Source organism: Chrysochloris asiatica, unplaced genomic scaffold (assembly GCF_000296735.1).
Source record: "Chrysochloris asiatica unplaced genomic scaffold, ChrAsi1.0 scaffold00035, whole genome shotgun sequence".
Classification (NCBI taxonomy): Eukaryota; Metazoa; Chordata; class Mammalia; order Afrosoricida; family Chrysochloridae; genus Chrysochloris; species Chrysochloris asiatica.
The window spans coordinates 6,421,258-6,447,098 of NW_006408553.1; the positions used below are offsets into that span (position 1 = coordinate 6,421,258).

A 25,841-nucleotide genomic window follows, 5' to 3' on the forward strand; every position below is an offset into this window, starting at 1 on the left:
CTGACCCTGAGGTTAGCAGCCCAATTCATAACCACTATGCTACCAGAGCTCTGTCACTAGTCATCATGAATTTTTATATGTAAATTGTACCTCACTAAAGACCACTCTTTTTAAAAAGAAGAATATAGCTTGGAAAGTCAGCTGTGGCTCTCTTCCTGGTGCTAGTGACATAATTAAATTCTAGGCCTTGAAATCATATTTTGTGTCACCTTTCTAGGAAAAAAAAAAGTATTTATATCTGGCCCTGGAGTGTGTTATGAAGTCACATTTCCATTTGACTATATATGACTGTAACAGTCCGGATTTCAAAGAATACTTAAATAAATGAAGAGACATACCATTCTCATGGACTAGATGACTTCATATAATTAAGATGTCAGTTCTTCCCAAATTGCTCTATAGATTTAACAAAATTTCAGTGAAATTCCCAGCAGAGTATTTTGTCGATTTAAACAAGTTCTTCTAAAATTTACGTGGAAAGGCAAAGGGTTTAGAATAGGTAAAACAATTTTGAAAAGGAGTAAAATTAGAGGGGTCACACTACCTGACTTTAAGACTTATTATAAAACTACAAGACAGTATGCTGTGAGAGAAGAGATAGACACATAGATCATTGGAACAGAACAAGTCCTGAAATAAATCCATTATTGCCAGTTGGTTACTGGAAAAGATAACAAAAGCAATTCAATGAAGAAAGATAGTCTTTCAACAAATGTTGTTGGAATAATTAGATAGCCAGAAGCCTAAAAACAATAAACAGGAACTTCCACATAATCTTTCTACCTTTTAAAAAAATTAGCTCAAAGTGTATCATAGACCTAAATGTAAAATGAAAAACTATGACTGTTAGAAAAAAACATAAGGGAAATTTTTCATGACCGTGAATTAAGCAAAGAGTTCTTAGACAGGACACCAAAAGCACAATCTATAAGGGGAAAAGTCAATAAATTGGACTTAATATTTTAAAATGTTTACTCTGTAAGGAACACTGAAAAGGGAATTAAGAGACATGGAACTTAGTGGGAGAAAATCACATATCTAAAAATAGCAAGAAAACAGAGAAACCACCTAAAAATAATCAAGAGATTTGAACAACTATTTTAGCAAAAGAGATACGCAGTGTCAAATAAGCCCATGAAAAGATAATACTCAATATCATCAGTTACCAGGGAAATTTAGATTAAAGTCACAGTGAGCTATCGCTGTATACTTATTTGAGTGGCTTAAAAAAACAAATCCAAATTGACAATACCAAGTGCTGACAAAGACACAGAGCAACAGAAACTCTCACCTATTGCTGGTGAGAATGCAGACTGATACAGCCACTCTGGAAAACAGTTAACAGTTTCGTATAAGGTTAAATATACACTCTGGTAGCGTACTGGTTACGAATCGGGCTGCGAACCTCAAGGTCAGTGGTTCGAAACTACCATCTGCTCTGCAGGAGAAAAATGAGGCGTTCTGCTCAGATTTACAGCCTTGGAAACCCTGTACACAGGGTTGCTATGAGTCGGAACCAACTCCACGGCACACAGCCACCACCATATGACCCAGCAGTTCAACTCCTAAATATTTAATGTAGAGAAATGAAAACTTAAATTCACACAAAAACCTGCCATGATTGTTTATAGCAGCTCTACTTGTAATGCTTCAAAATTGGAAACAGCACAAATGTCCTTCATTTGGTAAATGGAACAACAAACTCCGATACTTGTGTCGTCCAGTCATTTCTGACGCATAGTGACCCTGTATAGCATTTCCAAGGAGCAGCTGGTAAGTTTAAACCACCAATCTTGTGGTCCTACAGCACAACCACTAGAATACCATTCAGAAATAAAAAGGAATGAACTGTTTTTATATACAGCAACATGGATAACTTTCAAATGTATTGTAATAAGTAAATGAGTACTAGTGGCACCGTTTTATCGTATGTATGTTGTTGTTAGGTGCTGTTGATTCCGTTCTGACTCATAGCGACCTTATACACAACAACGTGAAACACTACCCAGTCCTGAACCATGCTCACAATCATTGTTATGCTTGAGCCCATTGCTGCTGCCACTCTGCCAATCCATCTCATTGGGAATCTTCGTCTTTTTTGCTGGCCCTATTTTAGCAAGCATAATATCCTTCTCTAGGGACTGATCCCTCCTGATAATATGTCTCAAGTAGCAGAGTCTCACCATCCTGGCTCTAAGGAGCACTCTGGCTATACTTCTTCCAACACAGATCTGTTTGTTCCCCTGGCAGTCCATGGTACTTTTGTATATTCTTGTCTAACACCATCACTCAAATGCATCAGTTCTTCTATGGTCTTCCATGCATATGAGGTTATTGAAAATACCATGGCTTGGGTCAGGCACAACTGAGTCCTCAAACTGACATCTTTGCTCTTGAACACTTTAAAGAGATCTTGTGCAGCAGATTTGCTAATGCAATACATCGTTTGATTTCTTAACTGCTGCTTCTGTGAGTGTTGATAGTGGATTCAAGCAAAATGAAGCCTTTGACAACGTCAATCTTTTTTCCATTTAGCTTGAAGTTATAAAAATCCTCACCAATGGTGAGGATTTTTTCTTTATATTAAGGTGCAACCTGTAGTGAAGGCTGTGGTCTCTGATATTCATCAGTAAATATTGTTAGTCCTCTTCACTTTCAGCAAGTGAGGTTGTGTAATTTGTATATGAGAGGTTGTTAATGAGTCTTCCTTCAGTCCTGATGCTTTGTTCTTCTTCATATAATCCAGTTTGTTGGATTATTTGTTCAGCATACAGATTGAATATGTATGATGAAAGAATACAATCCTGGCACACACCTTTCCTGATTTTAAACCATTCAGTGTCCCCTTGTTCTATTTTAACAACTGCTTCTTAATCTATGTACAGGATCCTCATGAGCACAGTTCTGGAATACCCATTTTTCACAGTGCTATCCATAGCTTTTTATAATCCACACAGTCAAAAATCTTTGCATAGTCAATAAAGTACAAGTAAGCATCTTTTTGGTAGTCTTTTGCTTTCAGTCAAGATCCATCTGATATCAGCAATGATATCACTTATTCCACATCCTTGTCTGAATCTGGCTTAAACCTCAGTGCACCCTGTTAATGTACTACTGCAGCCATTTAAAAATTGTTAGCAAAATTTTACTTGCATGTGGTATTAATGATATTGTCTGATTATTTCTGCATTCCATTGCGTCACTTCTCTTTGGAATGGGCACAAATATGGAGCTCTTCCAACAATTGGACAGGTAGTAGTCTTCCAAATTTCTTGGCATAAATGAACACATGCCTCCAGTGCTGCATCAGTTTGTTGAAAGATTTCAATTTGTATTCCTTCAGTTCTTTGCCATTGCCCTCAGTGCACCTTGGACTTCTTCCTTCAGTATCATTGGCTCTTGATCATAGGCTGTCTCTTGAAATGGTTGAACATCAAGTTCTTTTGGTACAGTGACTCTGTGTATTTCTTTCATCTTCTTTTCCTGCATCGTTTAGTATTTTGCCCATTGTGATGGTGGTTATGTGCTGTGGAGTCAGTTCCAACTCTTAGTGACCCTGTATAGGGTTTTCAAGGCTGTAAATCTTTACGTGAGCAGAAAGCCATATCTTTTTCCTGTGGAACAGCTAGCTAGGTCGAACGTCTGACCTTGAGGTTAGCAACCCAACTCATAACCATTATGCCACCAGAGATAGTATCCTTCAGTGTTGTAACTCAAGGCCTGAATTTTTTTCTTCAGTTCGAGAAATGCCAATCAAAAGGGTTAGAAAAAACCCTTTTGGTTTTCTAACTCCAAGTCTTTGCACATTTTCTTATAATACTAGACTTTGTCTTCACAAGCTGCTCTTTGAAATTTTCTGTTCAGCTCTTTTATGTCCTCATTTCTTCCATTTGCATTAGCATCTCTACACTGGAGAGCAAGTTTCAGAGTCTCTTCTGACATCCATTTTGGTCTTGTCCTTCTTTTTTGTCTTCTTAATGATCTTTTGCTTTCTTCCTGGATTATGTTCTTGCTGTCATCCTACAACTCTTCTGGTCTTCACTCTTTAGTGTCAGATGCATCAGATCTGTTTTCAGATGATTTCTAAATTCAGGTTTGATGCATCAGACACTGAATATATTCAAGGTCATATTTTGGCTCTCATGAACTTGTTTAATTTTCTTCAGCGTCAGCCTGAACTTGCTTATAAGCAATTGATGGTCTGTTCTACAGTCTGCCCCTAGCCTGGTTTTGGCTGATGATACGGAGCTTTTTCACTGTCTCTTCCTACAGATATAGTCAGTTTGATTTCTGTGTATTCCATCTAGTGAGGTCCATTTGTACAGTTGCCTTTTATGTTGTTTAAAAAAAAAGGTATTTGCAGTGATTAGGTCATTGATGTTGCAAAATTTTGTCATATGATTTCCAACATCATTTCTATCACCAAGGTCATATTTTCCAACTACTGATCCTTTCTCTTTGTTTTCAACCTTTGCTTTCCAATCACCAGTAATTACTATTGCATGATTGATCAATATCAGATGGAAGATGTTGGTAGAATTCTTCAATTTCGTCATCACTGGCTTTAGTGTTTGGTGTGTAAATTTAAATAATAGTGGTATTAACTGGTCTTCCTTGCAGTCATATGGATATTAACCTATCATAGACAGTATTATCCTTCAAGATAGATCTTGAAATGTTCTTTTTGGTTATGAATGTGATGCCATTCCTCTTCAGTTTGTTATTCCCAGCATAGTAAACCACTGTCAGATTCAAAATGACTCATACCAGTCTGTTTCATTTCAGTAATACCTAAGATATTGATCTTTATTCATTCCATATCATTTTTTACAACTTCCAGTTTTCCTAGATTCATATTTCATGTTCTGGTTATTTATTCATGTTTGCAACTCTTTCTCCTCATTTTGACTTGTACCCCATCAACAAATGAAGGTCCCAAAAGCTTTACTCCATTCTTATCATCATAGTTGACTCTGCTTTGAGGAGGCAGATCTTCCCTAGTCATATTTTGAGTGTCTTCCAACCTAAAGGGCTCATTCGTCTTCCTTCATTGTATCTGACAATATTCTAGTGCTCTTCATCACGTTTCAATATTCAGTATTCTGGTGCTTTCTGACAGTGTTACACTGTTATCATAATGTTTTCAGTAACTAAACATTCCAAAGTAGTCTTTTTCTCCTTCTTCCTAGTCTGTCTTACTTTAGAGGTTTCCTTGAAACCTGACCACCATGGGTGTAACCTAGGGAGCTCTGATAGCATAGTGGTTACAAGTTGGGCTGCTAATCTCAGGGTCAGCAGTTGAAAACTTCCAGTGGCTCCATGGGAGAGAGATGAGGCTTTCTGCTTTCATAAATATTTACAGCCTCGGAAACCCTATACATGGTCACTATGAGTCGGAACCGACTCCATGGCACATCACCACCACCACCATGGATGTACCCTGCCAGTATTTAAAATATGGTGATATAGCCTCCAGCATCACACCAACACAAAAGCCACCATACTATGACTAACTGACAGACAAATGGTGGATCACATTTGTAGAGTCTCTTAATCACCACTATAATCAGTTTAAACACACCAGCCCCTGCATAAGACAAGGATAAGGCTTTCTGCTCCTATAATGATTGACAGTCTTGGAAACCCTGTACAGATTTGCTATGTGTCAGAACCAATTTGACAAAAACCTAATAATAACAACAACAAATACTGAGTAGAAGAAGTCAACATCTATAAACTTAAATACTGTATTCTTATCAAGGTGAAGGGAGGCCCTGACCTTGCAGTGGAGAATCCTTTTCTTTGCTGACCAAGGATGATCAGCTTAGTCAGAGTTTCACAGGAGCAAAAGATTTAGAGAATTTTTGAGAGAAAAAGAGCTGGCCAGAGAAGGTGAAGAGGGATTTACAAATGCTAGCCCTCATCTCCCCAAGTCTGTCCAAGGTGGAGTCGGACGTCAAGGCATCAGGGAGGCCACTGGCAGAACATATTATGGGATGGCATGCATGTGTTCTGTTTCTGGACAGTTCAAACCCCAGGCTGGGTTTGAGGTATTAGCTGCTCACAATGGGAGATCATGCAAGTGGTCAGGGCTGGAGATACTGCTGTTTGTTTTAAGGACTGGCCTGTAGCTGGTCACGCCTGTAAAACACTTCTAAGGAGGTTTATTAAACCCATAAAACATTTTTATCTGGTTTGGTTCAAGATCCTACTGCTTGGTTATGCGTACCAGGCGTATCCTGAACCTCTTTATAAATGGCTGAAACAAAAGAAGTGGTGGGGGAGGGACACAGTCCTCGGCATTTCTCAAGAATTCAGTCATGATGGTTTAGTTAGCAAATGGTCCAGGTTTTCATCCTGTTTTCTGGACCCCATCTCCTCCCTGCCTCAATCCCCACTGAAAGCCTTTATGTTCAAAATTCTTTTTGAGAACATGTGCCGTAGGTCTCTTCTTCTGTAATTTCTTCCAGCTGAGTTGGGTTGCCTGCCCTAGTTTACAGAGTAGAAGTCTCTTGCTGACTGCGCTAATGTTTTGTTTTCTTTTAGGGCCTTTCTTTGGGAAAAACCGGAAACTGCATGGCTATAAGTTTAGTTTGAAACTGCTGCAGTTTTGAGCATATTACTAGACTTAACTAGTAAATTGGGTATGCAGGGGCCAAAGATTAATGACAATAAAGTGGCCATTAAAGGTCTCAAAGGGTGTTGTTGTTGTTGTTAAGTGTCGTTGAGTCCATTCTGACCCATAGCGACCTTGTATAGGGTTTCCAAGGAGCAGCTCGTGAGCTTGATCCACGGATGTTGCAGCTCGGACGACTTTGCAGTCTGACGCATTAGCTCACAGTGCTACACCAGGACTCCTCCCAAAGGGCAGGGACTAGATAATTGACAGCACATAGCCCCTGATTTGGTTTTATATACTCTGGCTCATCTGCAACTGGGCTGTCCTGTCTGTTGTACGATGTGTAAGGTTCTAGTCTTGACTTCACTGGAGGTGTTAATATAAATAAATGTAATAAGAGGTGTGGCGCTGCAGGGTAAGCATTTGACCATAAAGTCAGTTTTAACTGCAAAGTCAGTAGTTCAAACCCACCAGCCACTCCTCGGAAACCCTGTACTGTCAGAACTGACTCAACAGCACTTAACAACAACAATAAGAGGTGTTAGCAGAGCATGTTCTCTTCCCTGTTCCAACAGCAAGAAGTCTAACATTATTTGGTGGTCTACAATCATGTTGGCTAAAGTTGTTTTAAGGGGTTTTGTCAGTCAGTTGTGAGAGTAGAATCAGAGTGTTACCGCAGTCTTTTGTAACTTTCTAATATGTCTGCTGCAGACTGTAGTAACAAGCTACGTAGCCACTAAAGTCCTCCCCTCTGGGCTATCAGGGTTTGTATTTGTATACTTCATGAAGGTTTTATTCAACCTGGTATAGAAGACCACATGGTTTCCTCAGCTTGTCTGGATCACTTTTTTTTTTTTTCCTCCAGCTTTCTTTTATTGCTCACACTCCCCTTCTCTTAAGCTATCTCAGCCTCAATCAGGTTGGTTGTTCTTAGCTACAGAGCTGGAGTTGTGTGCTGGCAAAGGGGGGAGTAACAATACTCTCTCTCCCCTCCTCACCCACCCCACCATTTCCTTTTACACTATGGCTGCTAAATGTTTGCTTAGTTCTTGGAGGCGGCTATTTAGAAGTTGTCCATGGCCCTTTGTATGACTGTTACCCATTTTCTTTTCGTTATAGATGATGAACTTCAATAGGTCCATAATTCATGTAGAATAATTATAACCTTTGAAAGTGAAAAACTTGAATATTCAATAGAAATTCATTATAGAAGTAATAGAATCAAAGTTGGTTAAAAACATGAGACAAAAATAGCTCAAAATAGAAATGATTAATAATATTTGTGAAAAACCTTAGATATACTATTTAACAGTTTGGAAACAGTATTCTTTTTATTAAGTCACTGAGTTGTTAAAATTTGAATTAAATTTTATGGTTAAATGGTGCTTTTATGGTTAAACCCCTTTTGTGCTGTTAAATTAAAAATAAATGAAGTTGTGATTACATTTAGGGACTAAAAATAAAATTATGGCATTATACTATGTGCTTGCTGTCTAATACTAGGCAAAAACATCAGGGGAAACACCAATATGTTCTTTAGCCCAAATGAGAATCAGTCACATCTCTTACTAAATAAAACCTTAAGTAACTCCTTTTTATAAATAAGAATTTTTTGTGGCTTTTCATGAAGTTCTAAATTGTCAGGAACTTATTATGTTTCAGAATTTATTCTGTTAAAAACCATCTGTAAGGCAGATTGCACAAGAATAAAATTAATTCTTGAACCTGGTGACTAGGAAGCATTGTTACCTTAACAGTGAGAAACTTACATTTTTCTTATGTGCCATTTGATTTTAAAGTTTTTTGAAGATTCTTATTAATTGACATTTTCATCTTTTAGCTATAAGTACTATGTTTTGCTTTTGTTATAATGAATTCACTTCATTAATGCTTTATAATATATTAAGACTATTTAACCCACAAGTATTTATCTGTCTGTACTAAGAGTGAGGGCTTACAAGTCAGGTAATTGAGATCTAATGTCTTATGAAAAACATTAGCCATGGCCTTCAACTTGATATAAAAGCAGAAGTTTAGACACAGCAAACTCTCAGAACCGAGTGAAACAGTAAGAATATACTTATTTTAAAACTTAAGCTTATAAAACACCATATAGCTTTTTCACTGCCCTACCAATGCCATCATGGATCGCATGCATGCTCCCGGGGAGGGCCTGTCCCAGTTGGCTCTACCCTATCGCCACAGCATCCTCCACCTGGCTGAAATTCACATCTGAAGACATGAAGGAACAGATCCACAAACTGGCCAAGAAGGACCTGGCCCCTTCACAAATTGGTGTGATTCTGAGAGATTCTCATGGTGTTGCACAAGTACATTTTGTAACAGGCAATAAAATCCTAAGAATCCTTAAGTCCAAAGGACTTGCTCCTGATCCTCCTGAAGATCTCTACCATTCAATTTAAAAAGCTCTTGCTGTTTGCAAGCATCTTGAAAGGACCAGAAAGGCTAAGGATGCCAGGTTCCGACTGATTCTGATTGGGAGCCGAATTCACCAGCTGGCTTACTACTACAAAATGAAGAGAGTCCTCCCCCCAGTTGGAAATACAAATCATCCACAGCATCTGCCCTGACTGTGCAAATTTATCTAGTTCTTGAGCAATAAATTCATTGTTTAGCTACCAAAAAAACCATATAGCACAAACTTATGGGACCCCAGTTTAGTTTTGCATACACTTTGCTATTAATTAACTCATACCTTTTTATTAACTGATATCTATGTATTGTGACCACACAGTATCAGGGGGCAAGTTTATTTTGGTTTTCCATATAGAGTTTTAACTGAAAAATTCTCAGTTAAGATGTGTCTGGGCACTGTGGAGAAAGATGAGGCTGTGTATTCCCATAAAGATTTACAGCCTTGGAAACCATATAGTGTCACTTTGAGTCAGAATTGACTTGATAGCAGTGAGTTGGATTTTTTTTTTTTTTCTATTGTTGTTTTGAAGCACTGTTAAGTTGTTTCCAACCTGTAGCGACCCTATATAGGGTTTCCAAGGAGCAGCTGATGAGCTTGAACCACTGACCTTGCAGTTCAAACAGCTTTGCAGTCTGGCACATTAACTCACAGCGCCACACCTGTACTCCTTTTTTTTCTATGGTTATGTGCCTTGGAGTCGGTTCCAACTCATAGCAACCCTGTACAGGATTTCCGAGGCTATAAATCTGTACCGGAGCAAACAGCCTCACCTTTCTCCCACGGAATAGCTGGTAGTTTCGAACTGCTGACATTGCGGTTTGCAGCCCAATTCGTAACCACTACGCTATCAGAGCTCCTATAGTATATAACAGATTTCACTTAAAAAAACCTCTCTCTATATCTGACTAGGTAGCTATAGAGATTAGATACAGATAACAAGTATAGATATATTGTTGTTGGATGTCATCAAGTTGATTCCAACTCATAGTGCCCCCATGTAACACAGTAGAGCTGCCACATAGACTTGTCTTGACAGTGATCTTTATGGAAGCAGATCTCCAGATAGCTCTCCTGAAGAGATATAAATAATAGAGAGTCATAGATATCATACAAGAGGAAATAAAGTCTATACCTAATTTAGTACTGAATGCAAGAGCTTAGAACTTTGCTCAAGAAAATTTGCAAGCAACAAAATAATTAAATCAGCAATATCATGAATCAGATTTGGTGAAAAAGAATGCTTTTTTGTTGTTGTTCTTGTTAAGTGCCATTGAGTCGGTTCCAACCCATAGTAACCCTGTATAGGGTTTACGGAGGAGCAGCTGGTGAGCTTGAACCATCGACCTTGCTGTTTAAACTGACCTTGTAGCCTAGCATATTAACCCACAGCACCACACCAGGACTCCAAAAAAAAAATAATGCTGGTGATCTTTAAAACAGTTTTAAACTTCCTTGTTTTTTCTTGAAAGTGATTTTAAAAACTAAATAGGATCTCCCTCTTCCTTTTGAAGAAAAGAATCTATTAGCTTGCTAAGACTTGGTAACCTGAAGAAGATGGAAACCATTATTTTATTGAACAAAAGAAAAAAACCACACATGCTGTAATAGTATCTATAAAGACATAAAAATAAACGGTGACTCTGAGATTAGCTTCAGAAAAGAGAAAGCCAGTCTAGATGGTTGTAGAATTACAAAACACTGTCCAGGGAAGGGATCTTAGTGATACAACCTAACCTTTTTTGTTGTTTTGGATAAGATAATTTCTTGTTGTTTTGGATAAAATAATTCAGGTCCTAAGCCTCCATCTTTTCCTTAATAGCCACATTTTCAGAGTTATCTAGATTATTAATTGAACATTGCACTGTATTTTCTCTGTCCAGATATAGCTTACTTTTTGGTTTGTTTAACAGTACACGCTAAAATATAAAGACATATGTTCTCTTCCAAACTTTATTTTCCGTAGGCAAACTGCAAAAAGAAGGTGCTTTATCACAAGTATCTGATGAAAGCCTCAATAAAGTTCAGGAAGTAGAGTCCCCAGTGTTTAAAGAACTCCCAGGTGCAAAGGCCAATGACAACAGCACCGTCCCGCTCACAGGGTCAGCCGGGGAATCTTCCTTAGCTTTAGAAGGCACGTCAGTGGGAAGCCATCCTCGGGCCTTGTACGGTAAGACATGTGTCCAGGGCTTGGGTGTGGGGGCAGTCAGGTTTTTTACAGGTTCTCCCAATCTGATGTTTTGAGAAAATCCCAGAAACCATTCTACAGTCAACAGAGCAGGGTTAAGCTTATAAATATGTCCTCCAGGACATATTTATAATCTTACCAGAGGTGCCAAGGGCCCACACTGTGTCTCTGCACAGCGCTGACTCAGCAACACGTGCCTATTGTCCGTGCTGCAGGGCTTACCTCAGAGCTAAGGACAGGCTTGCTCAGCTTGCTTCCTCATGGAAGGCACAGAGAGATCAGAAGAGAACATCCCCACCTTAGAAAGCATCAAGACCATCCTGCTGTGTCCTTTTGATCTCTAACATTTGTGGACCATGGTGGGCAAGCCCCCACCCTTTACCCATGGCCTTCCAGGCAACTCTCTCATCTCCCGGCACGGAGGGCCCTAGCACAGCTTCCTGTAGATGCGAATCCTTGAGTTGACCCAAACAAATCAAATTAATTGAACCTCACCAATACGACAGCTCTATTGGAGTCCTAGTGTGACACTATGGGTTAATACATTGGACTGCAAAGCCGTTTGAACTGCAAGGTCGGTGGTTCAAGCTCACCAGCTGCTCCTCGGAAACCCTATACAGAGTCGCTATGGTTTGGAATTGACTCGACAGCACTTAACAACAACCTCCTGAAAGTCAGACTTGGCCTTTAAGGAGCACCTAGAATATCTGGGGGTTTTCTAGAGTAAGTTTAAGGACTCTCCCTTTTTTGTGTCTAGAAACAGGAAACAGTGGTAATTTCAGAAGGAACATTCTCTTTGAGAGCTTAAATAATATCCTATAGAAAGTACCCTGTAAATAGTTTTATCCTTTTGTTACATGTTTCGTAGTGTCTTTTTTTATTTTAACTATATCAAATGTCCTTTGCAGTTAATTTTTAAAAAGTTATTTAAGTAATTGGAAAAAACTAAAAGTCATTGATAATCCAGTGTTCTAGAGATGTTGTCGTTAGATGGTATCCAGTCAGCTCCAACTCACAGAGACCCTGTCTGTGTACAACAAAGCAGAATACCATCCTCACGGTTGTTAGGTTTGAGCCCACTGTTTTAGCTCATTTCATTGGGGGTCTTGCTCCTTTTCACTGACCCTCCACTTTACCATGATGGCCATTTTTCTGTTAAGTGCCATCAAGTTGCAAATCCTCTATAGGGTTTCTGAGGCTATAAACCTTTACTAGAGCAGTAACCTTTATCTTTCTCCCATAGTGTGGTTGATGGGTGTGCACTGCTGACCTTGTGGTTAGCAGTCAATTGCTTCTCCAACGGAGTTACCACATTCTCATCATCTCTGTTATTGTTGTTAAGTGCCATCGAGTCAGTTCCAACTCATAGCGACCCTGTAAAGGGTTTCCGAGGAGCAGCTAGTGAGTTTGAATTGCCGATCTTGCAGTTCAAACTAACCTTGCAGTCCAGCACGTTAACCCACAGCAACGCACCAAGACTCTAGAGGTATCTGAAAAGGTCTGGGGAAACATTCTACAGTCAACAGAGCAGGGTTGTACTTGTCCTGTGATTTGCTTCCAGACATGGTTTGTAGTCACAGATCAGAAAATAAGATGTTTCTCCCCCTTTTCAGGAAGGGCCCTTTCTATGACACATGGCTCTGCAAAATCCCCCATCTCCAATGGCACGTTTGGCTTTGATGGCCAAATGAGGAGTGACGGCCACGTGTACCACACTGTGCACAAAGACTCAGGGCTCTACAAAGACTTGCTACACAAAATCCACATAGACAGGGGGCCTGAGGAGAAACCCACCCAGGAAAATAACTACAGGTTTCTGCGGAGAAATAACAGTTACACTTGCTACACGGCGGCCATCTGTGGGATGCCAGTGCACTCGACTTTTAAAGCTGCTGACGTGTCCTCGGCGGCGGAGGACAGTGAAAAGCTGGTGGGTGACACTGTGTCCTATTCTAAAAAGAGACTTCGCTATGACAGTTACTCAAGCTACTGCAATGCGGTAGCAGAGGCCGAGATAGAGGCCGAAGAGGGGGGAGTGGAGATGAGATTGGCATCTGAGCTGACTGGTCCTGACCAGCCTCAGGAGGACCCCGTGGAAATGGAAAAGGAGGAGAGCGACACAGCAGAGGTGCACTTGCTGTTCCATTTCCTGCAAGTCCTTACTGCCTGTTTTGGATCCTTTGCTCATGGTGGCAATGACGTGAGGTGAGTACATTGATTCATTCATTCAGCAAGGATGGGAGAGGATCTGCCAAGTGCCAGGGCACATTAGTGACCGAATCAGACAGAAATCCTGGACATGAAGAGAAGAAGTACATTCTAGTTGAGGTGTGTGAGTGGGAGTGGTAACAGGCATTAAATCAGTAAGTAGCATATCTGGGGTGATAGCAGAAAACAAAATCCTGTTTCCACCAAGTTTGATGTTGACTCATGGCGACGCTATGTGTAGGTCGGTAGTTGAGTGCAAACTGCTTGCACTACCCAGAGACTATCAGCAGAAAACTCAGTGCCATCAAGTCAATTCTAACTCATAGCAACTCTCTCTAGGGTTTCCAAGATTATAAATCTTGACGGAAGCAGACTGCCTCATCTTTCTCCTGCAGAGCAGTGGGCAGGTGTGAACTAAGCAGTTAAGCTACCATGCCATTAAGAATGATTAAAAGCCCACTGCTATTGAGTCGATTCTGAGTCAGCAACCCGATAGGACAGAGTAGAATTGTGCCAAAACTATAAATCTTTACAGAAGCAGACTGACTCATCTTTCTCCGGTGGAGTGTCTGGTGCGTTTGAACTACTGATCTAGTGGTTAACAACCCAACACTTAACCCACTGTACCACCAGGGCTTCTTATCTAGGATGATGTTGCTGTTAAGTGCCATTGAGTCGGTTCCAACTCAGCGACCCCGTGTAGGGTGGCCAAGTAGCAACTGGTGAATTTGAACTGTCAACTTCTTGGTTAACCATCCAGTGCTTATCCTACAGTACCACACCCAGAACTCCATCTAGGATGATGTTGTTGTTAAGTGCCATGGCGAGTCAGCTTCAACCCATAGTGACCCTGTATAGGGTTTCTGAGGAACAGCTGGTGAGTTTGATACACCGACCTTGTGGTTCAAACAACTTTACAGAACAGTGCATTAACCCACAGCACCACACCAGGACTACGATCTAGGGTTGTTGTTGTTGTTGTTGTTGTTGTTAACTACCGTAGAGTTGGTTCCAACTCATAGTGACCCTGCATAGGGTTTCTGAGGCTGTAAATCTTTACGGGAGCAGAAAGCTTCATCTTTCTCCCACGGAACAGCTGGTAGTTTCGAACTGCCGACCTTTAGGTTAGCAGCCCGATTTGTAACCATTACTCTACCAGAGCTCCTTATGCTCTAGGATGGTAGGTAGTGATAAACGTTAAAGGGAAGATAAAGTGAAACAGGTATGGAAGCTCTGGGTGATTGCAATTTTATATCGTGTAGCATAGTGGGTTACGTTTTGGACTGCTAACCACAAGGTTGGCAGTTTAAATTCACCAGCCGCTCCATGGGAGAAGGATGAGGCTTTCTACTTCCATAAAGATTTATAGCCTAGGAAACCTAATACAGAGTCACCATGAGGTGGAACTGACTCCACAGCGTGCAGCAACGGTAGCAGCAGCAGCTTAGGACAGGGCTGGCCGAGTGTGATCTGAAGGGGGTGAAGGAACCAGCCATGCGCATCGGGGTCAGCCACCTCCAGAAGACGAACCAACAGGCACAAGGGCCTGAGGCAGGGCTGCATCTGGTGTGATCTAGAAACAGCAATGAGATCACAGAGGAGGAAGTGTGGACAGTAAGGTCAGTGAGTCACAGAAGCCCACCATGTATTGGGCTGTGTGACACTGTAGGATAAAACGCCGGACTGCAAGGTTGGTTTGAACCGCAAGGTCGGTGGTTTAAACTCACCAGTCACTCCTTGGAAACCCTATACAGGGTCTCTATGAGTCGGAACCAACTCGACTGCACTTAACAACAACAACAACAAATAAACAGAGAAAGTAATTTTTATTCTAGAGAGATAGCCATTGGAGATTTTGAGCAGACGCTGACACAATCCATATTTAACAGAATTTCTCTGGTTTCAGTTTTGTGGACAGACTTACAGGGAAACAAGGGCATGAATAGGGAGTACCAGTTAAAAGGTTATTTTTAGAGGGAATAGAAACAAATACTGTTGAATGATGGTGCATGGAGATTGTAATCATTGCAATGAAACAATGGTGTAAAACGGATGTTCTCCCATGTAAACTACCACTCAAATCACAATAAAAAATAAGAAAATGTTCTTGTAAGACTCTAGGGAAGAAGTGATGTAGCTTGGAGCAGCCAGCAGCAGTACTTTGAAGGAAGAATCAATAGGATTTGTTGGCAGATTGGATAGGTGTGAGAAAAGGAGAAATACCAGACTGAGCCCCACCGGCTTAAACAATCGAAGAATGGAGTTACCATTTATTAGGAAGGGTAACACTAAGAAGAACAGGTTTGAGTCAGAATAACAGAAGCTTGGGTTTGGACGTGTTAAGTCTGAGATGGAGTCCCTGCATCGTGCAAACATTTAATGCATTTGACTGCTAACTGAAAGGGTGGGAATTCAAGTCCACCCAGAGGTACCTCAAAAGAAAGTCCTGCCAATCTACTTGTGAAAAGTCAACCATTGCAAAGCCCGTGGAGCACAGTTCTACCCTGACACTCAAGGGATTGTCATGAGTCAGAGTGAACTCCATGGCAACTGGCTGTAAGTTTGGGATGCCTTTGATATGCAAGTGACAAGACTGAGGAGGCACTGGCTGTATGGGTCTGAAGTTCAGGGAGGGGACCAGGCTAGGATATAGGGTGTGTCCCTTTGCCTGCATTTGGTTTGTAAGCGGAAAGGGAACACCTAGGGAGTGAATCACTAGAGGAGAGCCGACCTGAGCTCTGTGCACTCCAATTGAAGTGTATGAGAAATGAGGAAGAAGCCACAAGAATGAGATTTGTCAGATCATTAAGTTACAAGAACTTTCAAAGTGGTGATTTGTCACGTCTACTAGGCATTACAGATGTTCGTACAGCATCAAATTAGTTCTTTACGAATTTAAAATTTACTAATGTCCAAGAGTAAGGAGTTCTGGTAGCGTTGTTGTTGTTGTTAAGTGCCGTTGAGTCGGGTCCGACCCATAGCGACCCTGTACAGGGTTTCCGAGGGTGTAAATCTTTACGGGAGTAGAAAGCCTCATCTTTCTCCCGCGGAGCAGCTGGTAGTTTCGAACCACTGACGTTGAGGTTCGCAGCCCGTTTCGTAACCACTACGCCACCAGAGCTCCTTAGCGTAGTGGTTATAAATTGGGCTGCTAACCTCAAGGTCAGCAGTTCGAAACTACCAGCTGTTCCACGGGAGAAAGATGAGGCTTTCTGCTCCCGTAAAGATTTACAGCCTCGGAAACCCTGTGCAGGGTCACTATGAGTCAGAACCGACTCTATGGTACTTAACAACAACAATGTCCGAGTGTGGTGCTGTAGGCTAATGCGTCAGACTGCAAAGTCATTTGAACTGGATAGTCAGTGGTTCAAGCTCACCAGCTGCTCCTTGGAAACCCTATACGGGTTGCTATGGGTCGGAATTGACTCTACGGCACTTAACAACAACAATGATGTATTTCAAAGGTGCTCTGATGGCACAGTAGGTTACGCATTGGGCTGTGAACCACGAAGTCAGCAGTTCAAACCCACCAGCTGCTCCACAGGAGAAAGATAAGACTATCTGCTCCCAGAAAGATTTGCAGTCTCAGAAACCCTAAGGAGCAGATCTACTTTAGGGTCACTGTAAGTCAGAATGGACTTGAAAACAGCGAGTTTGGTTTGTGGGAAATATGTTGCATAAAGATACTTTCAAAACTGCAAATAAAGTCAGAACTGACTCGACGGCACTTAACAACACCATGAAGGTTAAGTGAGCTCCTATATATGAAGTGCTTAGGACAGTGCTCTGCACATAAAGACTATTACAGTAATCCTATGATTAGCCTGCTGGGCTAATACTTCATCAACCAGGCCAAACCCACTGCTGTAGAGTTGATTCCAACTCATGTTGAGCCTATAGAGCTGCCCCTAAGATTCCTAAGGCTGTAAGTCTTTATGAAAGCAGACGGCCACATCTTTCTCCCACAGAGCAGCTTGTGAGTTAACAGTGCCAATCTTTTGCTTAGCAGATGAGCACTTAACCACTGTATTACCAGGGCTCAAAATCAGGAAAAAACAGGCTGCTGCTTAGTTTTCCTTGCCCATTTCTTAGGTTCTCCATGTCACAGTTGTGGGTTTCCATGTACTGTTAATCCGGTGTCACTGCATTTCTCTTCTTTCTTAACCAAGTCTTGCCGCCACACTCTTAGGACATCTGTTTGCTCGGTGCTGTGCGGGTCTTTTCATGCCATTGTATTTGGCCACCATGTTCTGTTCTGCTCTTAATAGCATTTTGTCTTGCCTCACAGCATCACCTCTCATCATCATCATCAAGCACGCTGTATTGAAGACCCAGTGCAGGCAGAGTATTATGACTTGGGTCCCTGCCCTTTAGGGATTTAAACACCAGTTAGGGAGTTACGAAAAACACATACATGGAGAAGTAACAAACCAACCCAAAACTGTAGCCATAGCACAGGAGTCAGTAAAAATGGGAAGAAAATTGAGGGAAAAGATGAAGAGGGAAAATTATTTGATTATTATGTTCTTTGTGTTCCCATACTTTAAAAAAAAGAAGAAGAAATGGTTTTTGTTGCCACTAAGTGATATATAGGTGAACCACAAATATTGGGTACTTGTCCATCCACATTGCATATTTACTTTTCATTCTCTATTTTGCAGTAATGCCATTGGTCCCCTGGTAGCTTTGTGGCTTATTTATGAACAAGGTGGAGTATTGCAAGAAGCAGCCACTCCTGTCTGGCTTCTGCTTTATGGAGGCGTTGGAATTTGTACAGGCCTCTGGGTCTGGGGGAGAAGAGTGATCCAGACCATGGGGAAGGACCTCACTCCGATTACACCATCCAGGTAAGCACAGTGGGCCAGGCTGACAGGGCTGTTGTGTGTAAAAACCTGTCATGCTGACCTGCACCTCAGCTGCCCCTCAGGACCACCACCGTACAGTCAGTTGTCACAGTGAGGAGAGTGGCCGAGGGGAAGCATGTCTTCCCCCAGCCCTTTGCTTTCTAAACGAACAATCCTAATGCTACCCACTATCTCCCTTCCTCACTGTCCTTTTAGGGCTCCTCAGAGATGAAGGAGAAGAGAAAATAAGAGGACAGGTAGATGGAAGAAACGGGGAGGCAGAAGAGGAGGGGCGAGAGAGCAGGGCCCCATTGTGCAGCTCCCCAGTCCACTCTCTCTGCTGGTCTTGCCCAGTATGAGGGCCAGCGTGCATCTGGGAGGGTGGGCAGGTGGCCAGCGGGCATGCACCACACCCTGGGCCTAAGTCTGCCTTCCCTGGAAATCCTCTGGCCACCAGTTCCCCGGCTCTTCCATCTGGGGACCTGTCTGACCACTTAACAGTCTCTCACCTGTCTTCCCTCTGAAGTTACTACCATCCCATGGTAGGATTCAAGAGGTTCGCTCAGATGTTTCCTTGTGGTCACTCCGTTTTGTAGGTAGTTACGACTGTTCTTTAGATTTATCAGGGTTAAGTAACAAACATGGAGTCCTGGTGTGATGCTGTAGGATAGACACCGGCCTGCTAACCACAAGATTAGTGATTCAAACCTACCAGCTGCTCCTCAGAAACCCTATACAGGGTCACTATGAGTCAGAACTGACTTGATGGTACATAACAATAGCAACTAACAAACATGTAAGAAAAATGTCAGAAAAGAAAATTTGGAATTACCCATTGTAAGGAATCTTTTCTTTCTTTGATTTTTTTTTTTTTTTTAAACATTCAGGTTTTCTTTTCATTGTATTTCTGATTTTAAGTTTTTTTATTAAGTCATTTTAATAAAAGATTCAGACCATTGATTTGAAAAAGAATTAGTAATCTGAGGAAGAGTTACTTTTCTTGTTAAGTGCACATCTTTAAATGAAAGCATAGTTTTTCCTACCCCACTTTAGAAATTACTAATTTACTATTTAATGTCTCCGTTTTGTTTTGTTTTGTTTTGTTTTGTTTTCACAGCAGGAATTTCTGACCCAGTTAGTATGCTGTGTGGATTTTGAAAAGCGTATCAGAAAAGCAAGGCTATTTAGGGCTGTAAACAGTATAATGCGAAGTCTTAGTGTGGATTGTTGCCTTTGTGCAGCAGTTTCTTGTTCTGTTAATGGTCCTTCGGGCTCAGTCAGCAGTCAACAATCGGCCCACAGAACATTCTGGTGAGATGCTGGCACCCACCCGCAGGGTGTCAGTGAGGCCGATACAAAGAGCGCCTGTGATGTATCCCCTTGTGCTCCCTCCCGCAGCGGCTTCACCATTGAGCTGGCCTCGGCATTCACGGTGGTGGCTGCCTCCAACATCGGGCTTCCTGTCAGCACCACACACTGCAAGGTAGGCCTTTGCCAAGGGACCACTCCGCAGCAGGGCGGCTGGGCTGACCTTTCAGCAGGCCGTAGTCACCAAGCAAATTTGAGGAAAGCTGGTATTGCTTTGTATGTGGTTGCCTGTGAGGGAAAAAATCGTCTCAAGCTTTGTTGGAAGCTGGCGCCTGCTTTTCTCAGACTGTCCCTCTTGTATCTCATCCACAGACCTTTCTTGTTCGGCAATGGGACACCTGCCACCGTTCAGACTTTGCTTGTGCCATGCATGCACTGCAAGGGCTTTCCTTCCTCACTGTGTGCTTCACACTGTCCATGTGCCCTGGTTCTCCCTCATAGTGTCCACAGTGGGTTTTGCAGTGAAGTCTCATGACTGCTAACCATATTCATAGCCTCCATGGGGGTGTGTCATTTATTTGCAACCATTGCAGGTAACTGGGGTTGACAGTGGAGACAGAGCTAAACAGAAAGCATCTCAGTGGAATTGTAAGAAATAATTGTTTCCACTTGCATTAGTTTGTTTTGCCTCATGTGCTGTTCAAAGTGACTATTGACTTAAGAGTCTAATATTGATCAGTGCCCTGTACTCTACAACCCAGGGCTGCCCATGGGAGAATTCCTTGACATAGTGGTGAACTATTAGAGCTGTAAGAAACCTGGAAGATAAATAATGAGGAAATAGCCTCAGTGAATTCCAGGTAGTTACCCAAGGTCACCAGGGACAGGACTAGAACCGAGAGCTGCTCAATGTTTGGAGATGATTTTAAAATCGTTTCAGTGGGCAGCTACATGCAAAAGTATTCGCTAACTTGAACAAAGCAGAGGTAATGCCCAGATTTTTCACAGTTTCATTCATTCCTATCACTCAAGGAGAGCCCAGTTAGTGTCTGCTATGTGTCAGACACCAAGAGGACAACAGAGACCAAAATACGCTTGCCTGCCCAAATTTCCCTGCAATTTCAAAACTCTGCCTGATATGTTTTTAAATTAATACTTATAAAATGCTCATGGCTCGGTGCTGTAAATATGAAGGTGAGGCAGCATTTACAGGAGTGTAACCTTCTATAGGGTCACTATGGGTCAGAACTGACTCAACAGCACTTAACAACAGCATTGAGTGGGCCAGCATGTTTAAGACACCCTGGGACTCTAGGACACGAAAAATGGACTTCATTGGGAAGAGGTTTTTGTCTTGTCGTTTTCTTTTTTTGCTATAATATATAGAAAAAAAATCCAATTTCAACAAATGATCATTATGAAAATCACTGCCACTTACAGAGTAGATGCCAAATGTCAGTTACTATGCTCAGAGCTTTATACATATTTAACATCATCATTTAATCCCCACAGCCACCCTAAGAAACTGATAGCTTAGTCCCAATTTCAAGTCCTTGCATGGTGCTGTAGGATAAGCACTGGACTGCTAACTGCAAAGTTGGCAGTTCATACCCACCAGCTTCTCCTCAGAAACCCTATACAGGGCTGCTGTGAGTCAGAACTGAATCGATGACACTGACCAGCAACAGTATTAATTAACAGATGCGAAAACTGATTGTCACAATTAGTATGTGATCGAACCAAGATTCAGAACTTCACCTCATGCTAGACTTCTAATCATGACCATAATAGTCATAACCATGGTAACCAACCACAGCCAGGATGCATGGAGAAATCCTCTCCACTGGACACTGTGTTAAGTGCACTGTGGACATTAAACCCATTTGTCCTCCCAAGAGCCTTTTGAGGTAGGTACTAATGTTACCCTGTTTTACAGATGAGAATACTGACACATAGAAGGGTTATATAGCTTGCCCACAATTCCACAGCTATGAAGTAACCATCCTGAGGTTCCAACCCAGGCAGTTTGTCCCAATGTCCTGCCCTCGAGTGCCTGCTACTCTGCTAAAGAAGGAAGGCAGGAAAAAGTGAGGTACACATGGACACTCATCAGTTGTTCGTGTTTTAATCTCATTAGTTAAAAAATGATAAAAGAAGCACATGTGCATATTAAAGCATACAGTCAAATCAGACAGAACTTCACAACGTGGAAAGTGGCTGTCTTCTTCCTTCCCCAGCCTCAGCGCCAGTGTACTATGGCCTGTGGGACCATCGAAGAAATGCTTGTTATGAAACAGGCTTTCACTTTCCTGTAGGCATAAATGGTCGTGGGGGCTGCTTTAAAATAAATAGTACACTATCTTTTAATGATTAACGGGCACACAAGCTATCCTCATGAAAGCAAACTGCTTCACACCAGTTGACCTCATGAATAAACAGTACAGTTTGTTTTATGTTGTTTTTACTTAACTTGCTTAATTGCATTTGTACCTATACTGATGTCTAGAGCAGTGTGAAAGCTCACAGTATTAATTTTGCTAGTGTTGAATTCCAGTGCTAAAATTAAAATTTGAAACTTGGTTAAACTCTTATATTTATCTTTAAATGCCATTTCCCCAATACTTATATTTATGCTTTAGTAGAGGGAGTATTGTATAAGCATTTGTATCTAGTTTGTTTAGTCTCCTAATAAGTAAATGTATGTTAATCATTATTCTAAGTATTTATACTGACAATAATAAGAGGTTTTATTTCCTTAGAGTTTATAATAATTAGAATTAAATTAGCTTGTTGGTAATTGTTAAACAAGCCTTCTTAGTATGGGACTACTATGCATGTCATCTATAAAATACACTTGAGGCAGAGTTCAGCTTGGATTATAGTTTATTTAATCAGTATTATTGATCATGGTTTCCTAGACAAATCCCAAAACTAGTCACTCAGTGGGGAAGGGATATCTACTACTTGACAGTATCATAGAAGAGCAATCCATCAAACCTAGTCCAGATAATATAAATGCAAACAAGAGTTCACAGTGGCCATTCATCCCATAACACTTTCTCTCTTACACAACATAGTTCTTCATGCGACAGTCTCAACATGGCATGTGTGGGATTAAATACAAGAAATGTGGGAGGGGGTGTTAGCATGAGGCCATATGTAGGTGCAGACATGAATCTGGAAACATTCAAAGGACACTGATGTCCATATAAAATCCGAACTGAATCCCATTAATTTTTTCAGGAATAATTACCCTGTGCTTGATTTAGCCAGCTCTCTGCTTCCTCTTCTATGTACTTTTTAGATTTCTTACTTAGAGTCCCTACACTAGAGGGTGACCAAAGTTGCAAACTTGGCAGGAAAAAAATGGAAGTGTTGCTTAAAGTAAGCATATGAATTTATATGGATGGGTGACATTTTTCATGCTTCCTTCTATTGCTAAGTACACATAGATAAAATGTACAGTTTAAATTTTATTGTACCCTATTTAAAAGATTTCTAAAACCCCATTATGTTAAATAGTATAAACGTTAACTGAATATATATTTTTAAAAAGAATTGTCAGAAAAGTCATGTTATCACAATTTACTGCAGATTCCATATATATTGTGAATCTGCTTTAAATATAAGTTTTATATTCTTTTTCAGGCATATACATTTTTTAAATTTCATATTGGAGGACTCAGTTTATTAGATATATTCCTGAGATAATACCTCCACTTAAGATAAAAAAGCTTTAACTAAAGAATTTGAAGCTAATGTTGAAACTAAAACTGTCCACAGATGTATATGACATTTCCCTTCTATGAGCTCTAGTCAAATTTGGTCTGTAGCCTTAACACAAGGAGCTTTAAAAGTTTGTTGAAAAACTCCATTATCTTTTCATTCTGTTTTCTCAGGTTTTTAAGCCACCTTGAATAAAACCCATGCACAGTGACCATGACTGACTATAAACATTTATCTGGGCATCCTTTAAGAAAAATTCAGCATGGTGCTGTTCACATTTCTTCATTTCAGATTGTGGTAATTTGGGTTTATTCTTTTTGTGAATTATCTATTTATCTCTGATCATAACATAGATGATCACCCCTCAAGCCTTTGAATTTGAAACAGCATCTGTAGGAAACACTGCTAAGTACAAAATTTAGGATTATAATACCTAATTTAACTTTATAACTCATGCTCTCTGGTTCTTATACCTTTCAATAATTCTAACGCATAAAAACAACCTGGAAACATACTCAACGTATTTAAAAGGAAGTTGTTGTTGTTGTTGTTGTTGTTGTTGTTAGGTGCCATCGAGTTGGTGTACTGACTCATAGTGGCCCTATGCAAAACAGAACGAAATACTGTCCGGTCCTGGGCCAACCTCACAATTGTTGCCACTCTTGAGCACATTGATGCTGCCATTTTGCCAATCTATGTCACTAGGGGTCTTCCTCTTTTTCTCTGACCCTCCACCTTACTAAACATGATATCCTTCTCCAGTGACTGGTCCCTCCTGACAATATGTCTGAAATATGAGAGATGAAGTTTGGCCATCCTGGCCTCCAAGGAGCACTTTGGATGCACTTCTTCCAACACACATCTGTTTGTTCTTTAGGCAGCCCATGGCACTCTCAGTATTCTCCAACACCATAACTTCGTGCCTTTATCACCCCCTAATTTTAGATTAAATATTCTTTTAAATAGTAATTAAATCAAGGAACTTATAAAAAATGCAATGCTAGCTTTCTTGTAAAATAATAAGAAATGTGTGTGTGTGTGTTTACACACATAGCAAAACCTCTGGCAGCCAAAGTTATGCTCAGATAAAATGTCTTATTTTCCAATATTTTCATTTAATCAAGCAAAATGAAATGAAAAAACAAACAAACATTCAAATTGGGCACTTTAAAAAAAGTACACAATGATAATTATTCTGAGGAAATAGGAAGAATAATATAAGCATAGATACAAAATAATTTAGAAACAAAAATGGAGGGCAGCAAAGGAAAGAGGCTACTCAAAATCATACAGACTAGAATCATATTAAGAAAAAAAAGAAGGAGAAATTGTTATATACAAAAGACATTATAACATCTGAAATAGAAAATGTTTTTATTTAATTATAAGAGAAACCACACTGCTTTGCACTAAGGGCATGACTCCTTTGTTAAATAAATTATTTTCTACAAAACTATACATGAAAAATATTGACAAAAAAATGTCAAACAAAATGTAAAAACCTGAACAGAGCAGTAGAATGAAATTAAGGAAATTTTTCAAAAAATTTCTTTTCCTCAAAATGTGCAATGGCTTGGGGTGGGGAGGGTTATTGTTGACTCCTGTCCAGATGGACTCGTTATTCAGTCTTTTCAATTTTTAAAGAATAGATCATTCTCCTATGATAAAATCTTTCCTTCAATATCAGAGAAAAACAAAAAAAAACAAAACTGGAAACTCTCTATCTTGTTCCATGAAGCGTATGCTGAGTGACTTAACACCTGACTCAAAATACCACAAAAAATAAGAAGCCGTGTTTACGTGAAACATTAAGATGCTAATCCATGACATCCTCAGACTTATACAAGAACAACTCAGTGGCACCAAGTCACAGGGAAGTGTGCTCAGTGAACGGGGCAGGGCTTCTCATCAACAGTCAGTGCCCACTATACCCACTACCCACTGCTGCTGAGCCCATACTAACTCACAGCGACCCCCAGGACAGAGTAGAAGTGCTCCAGAGTGTTTATGAGACTGTAAATCTTTATGGGAGCAGACAGCCTCATCTTTCTTACAGAGTGGCGATGGATTTGAGCCGCCCAACTTTCAGTTAGCAGCACAATGTTTAACTCACAATACCACCAGAGCTCCTTGGCCTACTATGTTGTTTAGTGCTGTCAAATTGGTTCTGACTTACAGCGACCCTGTATAGAGTTTCCGATGAGCAGCTGGTGGGTTTGAACAACTGATCTTGTAGTTCAAACTGACCCGTTTTTTGGTCCAGTGCTTTATCCTACAGTGTCACACCACTATAGGTGCTAAATAAATATGTGCTGATTTTGAATCCAAGAAGGATATATGGGTCTGCCATATCAATACATTCAAAATATATCTATGATCATTTATCAAGTACTAAGGTGCGCCTGACCCAAGCCAGAGTATTTCCAAGTTCTTTATATGCAGCTGAAAGCTGGACAATAAATAAGGAAGCTCAAAGAAGAATTGATGCCTTTGAATTATGGTGTTGGCAAAGAA

The 25,841-nt window shown here is 40.7% G+C and overlaps 1 protein-coding gene across 1 annotated transcript in view; it reads left to right on the top strand.

The window, feature by feature from the left end:
- SLC20A2 (solute carrier family 20 (phosphate transporter), member 2) overlaps positions 1-25,841 on the top strand; it is a 91,811-nt gene that overhangs the window by 60,401 nt on the left and 5,569 nt on the right. The window contains exons 7-10 of the mRNA XM_006859919.1: positions 11,020-11,223; positions 12,855-13,446; positions 18,111-18,296; positions 19,692-19,776. Coding sequence (XP_006859981.1) covers positions 11,020-11,223; positions 12,855-13,446; positions 18,111-18,296; positions 19,692-19,776 — 1,067 coding nt within the window. The remainder of the gene's footprint in view (positions 1-11,019; positions 11,224-12,854; positions 13,447-18,110; positions 18,297-19,691; positions 19,777-25,841) is intronic.